This window comes from Acyrthosiphon pisum, chromosome A2 (assembly GCF_005508785.2).
Source record: "Acyrthosiphon pisum isolate AL4f chromosome A2, pea_aphid_22Mar2018_4r6ur, whole genome shotgun sequence".
NCBI lineage: Eukaryota > Metazoa > Arthropoda > Insecta > Hemiptera > Aphididae > Acyrthosiphon > Acyrthosiphon pisum.
In genome coordinates this window covers 46,108,334-46,120,127 of record NC_042495.1, presented here as the reverse complement: position 1 = coordinate 46,120,127, position 11,794 = coordinate 46,108,334, and the positions used below count along the sequence as shown (strand labels likewise).

The 11,794-nt window shown below is 27.6% G+C and overlaps 1 protein-coding gene across 1 annotated transcript in view; it reads right to left on the bottom strand.

Annotated features, from left to right (window-relative positions):
• Positions 1–11,794, bottom strand: part of LOC115034189 — a 91,406-nt gene that overhangs the window by 54,998 nt on the left and 24,614 nt on the right. The window contains exon 2 of the mRNA XM_029490129.1: positions 4,692–4,988. Coding sequence (XP_029345989.1) covers positions 4,692–4,945 — 254 coding nt within the window. The 5' untranslated portion in view covers positions 4,946–4,988. The remainder of the gene's footprint in view (positions 1–4,691; positions 4,989–11,794) is intronic.

Below are 11,794 nucleotides of genomic sequence, written 5' to 3'. Positions count from 1 at the left end.
AATGGAAATAAAGCGTATGACATTATATACTACACAAAAAATTAATAAAACTGAAAAAATATATACAGAGTAATTCACCGCTTCACCTGGTATCTTCACCCCTATTTTGTCCTATAATAATGAATTTCTTCAAATTATAGTTTTTAGAATTTTTTATTGTACTATACAATATACAATGTATAAAGGTACTTACAACATACCATATTTTCAAGTACTTAGACTTTTTGTATGCTATTAAGTAGTATTATTCTGTGGTAATTTAAACTTCTTTTGTACAGTAAATTTTTAAGCAGATAAATTTTTTATTTAATTTTGATGTTTATCAATAAAAGTTTAAATAAGTAGTTTTTGAATTATTAAAATGTATATACAAACTAAGGATAATAATTCGTTAAAAATATTTAAAAATATTAGGTATGTGGTCTATAATGATTTTAAAATTAACATTTACTAGCATTTTTTTTTTTGTCTTTGTGTAATCCATCGATCAAATACATAATCGATATTGTCGTTTGAAGTTTTTAGTATGATATTTTAGCGTCTTCTATTTATCCGTTTCTCTTTAAAGAGAATATTATACCGAAGTTAATAAAATATAAAAATTCTCAAAAAATGAAAATCGGATAACCTGGAAGTCCAATAAATCAAAAAAAAATCTGTAATTATATTATTATAGTTAGATACTATAGTACTACTAGTAATAATAATCACACGAGGTACTCATCGCTAAAATATCTACGTTTATAATCAGTTTCATTATCGATAATTACACACAATGAATATAACAAACAAAACCTAGGTACCTAATCATCGGTAAAACAACGTTTCTAAAATACGCACACGATTTAAAAAAAATAATAATGGTAATCAATAAATCCGAAATTCTACGTCAACTAATAAAAATCTAACTAAACCACCAATGTATAGATTGTATAGTAATAATAATAATAATAAGTGGTTAGGTGCAGCAGTAGTAGAAGTTTGTTCATCGTCCCTTCGGTTAGTGCATTATCATAGTATTCGATTAAAATTCAATGATTTTGTTCAATAAAAAATGATTCTGAGCAAACGAAAGAAAATTTATGAATCATAAATATGTATTAATAAATAACCATAAATTGTATATAGTAAAGCTAGTTGGAATTATGTAATTTTTAAATTGTATTTGTTTCTATAGTGATTAACAAGGCGTTAGAAAATAATAGGTTAGACAATAAATATTAGTGGTTTTTACTATGGCATTAAAAAACTATAGAGAAAATCAAAAAATAATTTTTTAAAAGTACATCTTGATCCAATTTTCTAAAAGATAAGATACTATAATATGTTGAAATCAGAGCACTCCTGGTATTCATTTTGTTTACAGGATAAAAAAAAAATAAACATCATTGCAAAACCATTAGCTTCCTCGCTCCGCTCAGAATCTAAAAATGAAATATAAATTTCGTATATAATGACTATAATATTATCTTCAAACGTCTTATATGATATATGTATATGAAGTATAATATTACTAACTATTATGGTGCGTCTCTTCTATAGATACAATTGACTCTATAGAAACAGCTAATGTTTTGAAAATGTTTATAATGAAATGATTTTAATAACTACCTACTAATTTATTTATTCTTTTTGTATTGCATACCTACTAACAAAATACATAATTACATATACACTTTTATAATCATTAAATAATATTACAAGTAAAAATCGCAATAATCACAATAATTGTCACAATCTGAATTAAAATTAAACTTTACATTAAAGATTATAACTTATAAACGTATTAGGTATGCAATATTGTAATAATATAATATTTGGGAGGTACATTGATTTGTATTTTAATTGGTTATTAACTGACACAGGTAACCCGATAAAATGACATTGATGGACATTGAAATAGTCTACGTTATTATTTCCGTGTACATAATATTATTAATACGTGTACCTACCTCTAGGGGTGTACTCACTAGGCGTTTTATTTCGCCAATTTCCACGGACGTTCTATACGCTGCGTGTCAATGTTCACAGAATTATTAAACAGCAAGGCATGTTAACTCAATAATAATACATGTATAGAAATATATAAACACACCTTTAATGGTCGTACGCAAAACAATATGCAAAATAAAATGTGGTGTAGAGTTTTAATAAGCAGGTATATAATACCTTCATATTATAATTATCGACAGTGAACTCGTTTCCCATTTTCAGTGACATATTTTTGTATAGGTTGGTAATAAAAAAAGAAGTAAATGCTAAAAACATACAAACTCTCGGAACACGATCATTTTTTTTTTTATATAATTATAGTTATTTTTTATCTCTGAAAATCACCCTTAAATATTATTATTTTCAATTTGTACATAGTTATTTTTGTAGTTAGGTACCTATTTGGTCAAGTCGCGCAGTTATTTTTAACACCTTGTGATTTTTGGCTTAATAGTTAATTTTGATTATTCATGGTCAACAAAATTATTTTAGATAAATCGTAAACATACCATTTCATATATGACATATTTTGATTTTCAGAGGTCTTATGAATTTCAAAATTTAAGGCACCTATTTATATATATATTGATTTAGCTAATTTTTCCACAACAGCAATAGTATTATAATGATGTTTTTAAAAAATTTTAAAACTGTTCGTTATTATTCATTTTATTTTATATAATATGTATAAATACCATCAACTGTCGCGCTTACCGTAGTATAATTTATAATTATGTATATAGTTTTAGACTACGCGTTTATTTGACAATAAAATTATGATATGTAATATTCATATATATGAATGTATGGCATTATGGTTAGTATATTGCTTATACATATTTAAAATGTACCTTCCTAATAAAGCTAACCATCCATCTTTTTCTTTTTTTTAATAGGTACATTGACAATATTATGATATTATATAGATTTGTCAAATATTATTTAGATATATATTAATGTAAAAAATTGTTCAACAACAATGCTTTACTCCATCTAAACATTGAAATGGTAAGTGGTATTTTAGGTAAAACGCGTCTTGTAAATCGTATATTATTTAATATTTGCATGAAGTTTTTTTTTGTTTATTTACACAATTTATTCGTGAATTTTATTATAATACAAACAAAAGTTTGTCGTAATGAAAATTGCACATAATCGCAATACGTTTACTGTCTAACAATATTTTACCAACCGTCTAAAATATTAAGTATTATTTGCTACGATTGAGCTATGCGTGACGATATTATGCCATTTAGTTCTAATTTATAAGTTATAACAACGACATACATAACACTGTATAGTTATAAACTATAGCTATTACGCCTAAAAAAATGTGCCACTAATTATAAAATCATCATAAATTGTCCACACAACGTTAATTACTATAACGATTATAAACGCTTCTTTAATACCGGAGTACATTTTATAACCCCCTTTTTTTTACTACGCCTTTAATCCTTTGGGGATGTTTATTCTTTGATGATTATCTCTCAAAACATTGAAACTGCAGTACCTACTTATGACGTAGATACGTATATATATATAGTATTACATAATATATAAACAAACTAATTAACTATTCGATAAGATTTGTAATATAATCCTACTCAAAGAGTATAATAGGATGATGATTGATGAGGTTAATGCATTTTATAATAAACTATTTGATCTTTTGTACGAAAAAAAGCTTAATTTATCTAACCGCTGAGGTAGTATTTTCTATTGAATACCCTGAATGTCCAAAAATATTCCGAATAATACAAATCTCCGGTCTAACCGTGATAGACTATATTTAGCAGGTGCAGTTCATATTATAGTCATATTCATAAAAAAAAATGCTATGAGCAAATAAAATCTTCAAGAATAATTACAATATTTTTCTCATTTTCACTTATGTTTTGAGAACCAAACCATTTAATGAAAAACAAATATTTTTATAGGCATTTAATACAAATTTATTTTATTTTATAAACACTATTTAAACTATAAATAAATAAATAGTATCTTATCAAAATATGTTATACCGATAACCACGTATTACTGGTTTGCATCACGCATCACAATGCATCAATGTAGGTAGGTATATAGAATATTGATATTGAAATCAACTATTATGACGTATTTATTAAACATGTGGTTATTAATTTATGATGAAACTTTTGAAAACTGTTCTACCTTTTTCGGAACATCATCGAACTAACCACCTCCGACTTGTCTACAAAATACTGATAAAAGATTTAATAGTTGTACAAAATTAAATTGTTGTGTCAATAGAATAAGACAAATCAGCAGCTATACATTTGGATACATTTGGAACTTAGTGTAATGAATGATGTACACTTGGGTACTGAAGTAACTGTAAATCGTATAATACTGAAATTTGTGGAGCAAAATTATTATAATTTTCCTTCTCCTCTCCTCAAGTTTACGTATCAAAACGTTGATGAGGGATGACTAGTATCATCGATTTCATAATTTTTCCACAATATCATTATCGTCATTAAAAACAAGTTCACTCGCTAGCTTTATAAAAATATGTCATGTGAAATGCACCTAACTCGATGACTGACGAAAACACAATCGTAACGATCACCGGACCACGATGCGTGGCCGATTGTGATGCAAAATCGTCGGATTACAATATAATTATTACTATAATTATATTATATTATATTAAATTATAATATTGATGCGCTTACCCGGTAACGTACAGCTGGTCCAGCGGCGGTCCGACCGGCTCGGATCCCAACGACATAGGCCAAGCAATGTGCAGCAATGAATCTCGGACGATTACGTCCCAGGCGGTAACGTGCGCGGTACCGGTCCACTCAGATACGCGTTCCCAACGAACCAACCGACCGCGGTTACCGCGGTTTCTCCGACGCAACATGGTCATCGTGTCCAACCTGTGCTGCTGACTGTTTCCGCCACCAGTGCCGCCGCCACTGGACATCGCGTCCCCGACTTTGTCGTCGTTATAATATTACGATTGCATCCTGTAAAGCGGAAGTTCAATAATTAGGTATTATAATATTATATTGTTACATATAAGCATTGCGAAAGGACAGAATGACGCATATTATGATGGAGGTTTTAAATTTGTTTTTTATAGGCAAAGTGAAAAAAATGTTTGAGCGGGCTGTGTGTATCACAAAACTATGATGATACCCGTCTATTTTGTCATGTTATCACTATTCACTATAGCCAAAGGTTTTATATCAACGAGCGTATAAAATATACATTGGATATATGTTTTTAAAAGCGTCAAAAACATGATTGGAAAACATGAGGTTAGACCCATTAGCGTGGTGACGACGTAAGACGGAAACCTCATTGTTCGTCCCCTTTTAAATAGGATTTATCGGAAGTCTGCGGGTTCAACACAAGAATAATGCAGTGAATCCGAGAGACAGAGAACTGAATTAATCTGCGGCTTATATTTTCTTCGTGCTAACGTTGTATTCCCCTTAAACCAAGCCGACCGTCAAACAGACGAACAAACATCGTAAATAATATTCGATTGTATATTCGTGTCGCGTGAAGCATGTTTAAGATCAGACCTTTATCGAAAATGGCTTTGTTTTTTTTCTTGCCCACGTCGTCAACACACCTGAGAAACTATCCAAAAATTTGTAATAATTCCAATATTATCGTACCAATCTAATAAGTAATATTATATTATATGGTTTAAAAAATTGTTTTATCGCTACGTTTATCTTATTTAACTTAATACCTATGTAATATGTAGTATAGTACTTTTTATACAGAAACAATTTTAAAAAAATGTAAAATATTGATCGATTAATATTCGTAATTATTATTTTCAAATCATTATAGCCCCTCATATCTCCCAACCCATTATCATGGATCTATTATTCTTGATATTCAAAGATAAATAATTAAATAATACTCGTCCAAATTTTAAATAGAATACATAAACATTCTCAAAAAAATCATATATTTAACAATGAACCAGAAAAAAATAGTGATTGTCATTTGAAAAAAAACTGGGTATTTCCAAAATAGTATTCAAAATCTAAGTATTTAAATTGAAAATAAGGTCATTAAAAGGGTATACGTATTTAAAAGTAATACAAAATATGATTAATTGAATACAATTGTTATTAAATTAAAAATGTGGGTGAGCATGCTTGGTGAATCAATCTGTATATGAGGGTCAATTCACTGTACCTTTATCGTAATTCTAAACTACGCAAAGACTTGAAATAGCTCTAAATTTCTTTAGAAAATTGTTTTCAAGAGTAAAATAAATATTTTCAGGCGAAACAATAATGTTTACAAAAAAACGAATCACGTATAAACAAAACGGTTAAAGTCGAGTATATAACATCGTAACCTAAGCGTATTGGAAAACATTATAATGTATTTTTATAAATTCTAAACATGCTTTTAACATCAAAGTTTATATATGGGCTTTAGGATTTAATATAGCAGATGTTTGTACTATTGTTTGATTTATTTATTTTCTTGGTTAGGCGATGGGTGATATGTAGGTATTTCGATTTTTGACTTTTGTCACACTAATGTAATACGACGAGAGAAACACCTAGAATAATAGTTTTTATGCAATAAACTCAATGAACAATGAGAGTTGACGCAGAGAAACAGCTCACTGCGAATAAGAGGTAAGGTATACAGTATACACTATACATGTGTGCATTATAACTTATTATATTATGTATAGCTGGGACGAGAATAAAACATTAAAAACAACCGTAATTAGAAAATACTGGGTCAATGCTTAGTTCACAAAAGAAATCGTATAGTATCCTTCCTCGTTGAAATTAATAAAACGTGCGAGGGTTGAAACATATAATATTGCATTGAAAGCGCTGTGCGATCATTTATCACCTTCAAAAGACGATTTTAATCAAAATAAAGTCGATTGAAACGACACTGCACATTATTGCGAAATTCTAAGACTATAATAATATATACATTTTCTGTACATATATTATTCTTTCGTTCGATAAAATGGAATTAGTAGAAATTGTAACCAACAGCCATATTTGAAGGTATAAATAAATATTAATTGTTATACCGACGTGAAATTTCATTCAATATTGTAGTTTAATATTGATAACAACATATCAATTGCATACATTAGTAATGGACTAAATATTCACAGACTTCGATGTTACATAACACGAAATGCTATATAAGCCCATTAATCTCCTATACAAACTGCCTTGAAATACTCTGTCTTTCTTAAATTTTTTATTTGACTCATTCAATATTAAACGTTTTCAAATATATGCTCCTCGATACCTAAACTATGCACTTCATGAATATCTTATCGATTCCCTTATAAAATATAGAAATTCTCAGTTTTATTTCTTCTTTCTAGTTACATTATGATACAAGAAGTAAAAAAGTATAATGTACGAGTATAATACTCGAATATTTAAAACATCGAATGTTTATATGTGTTAGGTATTATTTTTAATAAGACAATAAAACCACTGTGTTTTATTTTACGTTAGGTACACTAATACAATATTATACCCAAGCACTTATATTTTTTTTTTTTATAACCGACAGCAGAGGAGGCTCTGTCTGACCAAATACTTCTGATCTGCTTTATACTTCTTTAACTATAACTTCATAGAAAATAATATCGATTATTTATCTTTAAAATGAATAGGTAGGTACTATTGTTAATCGAAAAATGTGAAAGTGATGACAGTTGGATTTAAATTTTTATTCATTATTGAGTCGTTTTTCGTAACTCTACTATTATAATAGAAATCCGCAGAGTTTAACAAACGCGATTCAATTTTCCAAAACAAGAGATAGAAAACTAAAATAATACGATTATATACTAATAATATTTATGCAATATAGTTTAACGCGTAGTCATTTTTGGAAGTTCTTTATGCGAATTTGGGTGAATATAAATGATTTAACGACATAATGCTTATAGGTTTAAAAATATAATCAATGTATATACATATAGATACTGTAATACCTTACAGGTTCGATTTCGGGAACCTTATAATAGGATCCGCACATTATAAGCTCATATTATCGGAGAACATTTTTTTCCCCCAAGCTTATAGTCCTCCGGCCGTGACTGCAACTGTAACGCGTGAAGGTATAATGATATTATATATTATTATGGATTTTTGGTATTACTATGTACCTATATAATAACATTATCAAGTTGTACTCGTATGGCATTTTTTAGTAAATTAAAAAACTTTTTGTCAAATCGAATACGCGCGTGTAGTTTACTCGGTCCCATTATATTATGGTACCTACGGTATAAAACTAATCGATAACACACGCGCGCGTCGCCACCAGAAGAGTACAAAAGCATAACAGCAAACATAATATTATTTTCATTGCAAATTTATGTACAAATGGCGTTTTCTCGACCATAAATATTTTATAATAATAAGATTAATAATATTTCGATCTAGTACAGGTGGGAATTAGGAGGTAGGTATGACTTACATTATGCAACGAAAAAGACAACTTGAGATTTGATGGTATAGAGCAAACCACGTATGACTTGACCTGTACAAACGTTTTTACCGAGACAGATATCCCGTTTAACTGAATAAATACGAAAATGTATTTGCATACCATGTAAATTGTTTCTGTATAATTACAAAATCAAAAAAACTCTATTTAATTAAAAAATTATACATTTTGAGAAAAAAAAGATTAATGAATACATTTAAACTTAAACGGTTTTGACGGAACGACGCGAAAGAATGATGTTACAGTTTATCGTCATTATTAATAATATCATAATCTTCAACATTTATATAAACTTAGCTTTCAACTATAGGTACTTCTTTAATAGGACGTTCACTAATTGTTTTCTTTCTCTGACCAACAATACGAAAACGCGTTTACAAAAGCATAATTTTATTTTATGGTTTTTGAGTAACAAAATAGAGTAAATTTACCAGTTGCAAAAATTTTAGATAGTAATATTTGTGAAGGTTTTATGTTTTGTTTTATATTAAATGTATTATTTTATGATATAGATCTTTAAAATTAAAATACATTTTGTAAATTTAAATGGATATTCCATTTTACAGCATTTAGATAAAATTGTAAGTCAAACCCCCAAAAATATTGTTTAATATTCTCAAGAATTTCTGTACTATGTTATTGCTTATTATTTTTTTTACTCCAATAGGTATTACTAAAAACCATAAAAAAAAACCTATTTTGCATTAGTGTGTTTTGCGTATGAATATGTTTCGTGTGGAGAGAGAAAACAAAATAGTGCTCTGACATCCTCTTAATTATATTTTATAACCACCTTTTTTTGTGTTGTTTATTTTAGTTCTCTTGTGTTTTAATACGTATATTTAGTTTAAGACTAAAACTTTTATTTTATTATTTAAATTTAAGTACGTTTTTGCGGAAACTGTCATTAAATTTTAAATAAAAACACTATCATCAAAGGACTTTAACATTATAAATCCCAGTCTCTACAAAATTATGCAATATATTAATGCTAGGTAGGTATACAAATATATTTGTTTAACCTTGGTGTGGTCTATGAATGAGCGCAAAACATATTATACGAGTGAGGGTTAATATGTGTATAATAATACATTTTGATTATCAATGAAATTTTTAATTTTTATTTTAACACACTTTAAAATTGTTTTTGTTTTTCCAGGATACAATTGTCGATTATGTCAGATGTTAACAATTAACATACATTTTGATATTTAATAAATGATCATTCATATTTTGGAATTGATATTATTACGCTGTACATAATATTAATTGTTATTACACAAATTCACTTGTTTAATAATATTATTATTATTCAATACATTTTGAAAGTATTTACTCGTTTATATTTTCCACATGCACATTTGACATTTAAAAAACGTTAAAAAACACGCTAAGTACCTACCTATGTATAATAATTATTAATATCGCCCAGAATGGTTTTTTTTAATGCAAACATTAATCGTAATTTTAAAGTTTAAATAACAGGTACAGGTACATTGACATTGATTTATATGTATCCTGTTTGAATGTTTTTATATTTTAAATTCAATCCTGCGTATACATTATATTCTAGTACCTACGTACAATAATATAAAAAAATTCCGTTAAATATATTATGATGTACATCTAAGTCTATACAAGTATATATTATAATGTGCACCGCTTTAAAGTTATCGTTGAATAATGATAAATATGCACTTTTTAGCCTAGATTGAAATTTATACGGAACCGATTTATTTTTAAACTCAATGGTTAGTTCATAGTTGTACCATCAACCTTCGTTTCCAAATATTATAGCTCTATGAGTCACACAATGTATTTTAGTATAGTATTTTATCAAGAGCTATAATATAATATATACTACAATATAATTGAAAGTAATTTGAAAATCATATTTTTACCATAATATATAAGTAATGTGGTTTTTATCCCTCTTTGTAATATCAGTTACATAAGTTATTATTATTATTGTTAAACATCGCTTTTATGGTAGGTACTTAATATTAATAATAAAATCGCTGAAGAAATTATCAAAATGACGATATAAAGAATAAAATCTAGGTGGAAGACGATTGTATTGAGAAAAAACAAATCCATAATAATATACAGTATAAAAAAATATAAAAGACGTAAAAACTACTGTTAGATGTTAGTTTTTTTTCATCTGTAATTTAGTTGAGTGGTAAATTAAAATATATACGAAATAAAATCGAGTGACAGAGAACGCAGATCTAAAAAGAAAAGTAATTGCGTGTTTTAATAACACCATAATAATAATAAAATTAATAATAATATTATGATCATCGTCTGGTCTTTTCGAATATTATTTTAACAGCTCTATCAGTTTCATGTTTGTTTCTTTTTTATTATTATTTAATTAAACTCGTGACAAATCCAAAACGTGCGCTAAGCTAAAAATACACTGGTTTACCGATAATACCAGTAATAATAATTAAAATAAACATGTCATTTTTAAAAACTATGTAAATTTGATTTTCAAAAACCGACCTGTCATACATTCTTACCAAGAACATTCTTACCCATACATTGCGGCCATAGCATTTATTATTATTATCGGTACCTATTATTATTACGAAGACAGGTTAAGCTAGGTGTCAAAAAAAATTAAAATATGCATAATTTGATACCAATAACGTAATTATGTCATTATCATAATAATGGTCAAGTCACAGGTGGCTGTTACGAACGGTGAGACAATTAATGAACTATCGGGGTAGCCCGCGAGATAGAGTATAAAAACATTTTTATAATCATATTAATCTTAATGGTTTTTAAATAAGACGAAACGACGGGGGACGTGGTAAAAAACATAGATAATGAATGATTTGCTTATTAGACGAATATACCTGAAATACTTTTATAATTTAAATTTATCGAATTAATCAAAATTAATTTGTAAACTGTCAAAGTACCCACCTGTATATCCAACGAGTGGAAGAACTTTGAAATATTAAATTGAGTTAGACCGACAATGAAACGATTATTTATAACATAATCCTAAGTACGATAATAATAATATTATATGCATATTAAAATAGCATTATACGTATAATATTAAGTGCAAGAATTATAGTTTACAAAACTGTTGCGCATCATTAAATTTATATTATACATTTTAATAATTGTATACACGGGCGTGATCGAGAGAATAACATGAACTATAAATTATATTACAATATCGGACGACTATCCAATATGTTTTCTACTAAATACCCACTAATTAATGTTATTCAGGTACGTTTAATGGTCTCTGTAATATAATAATAGTAAGTGC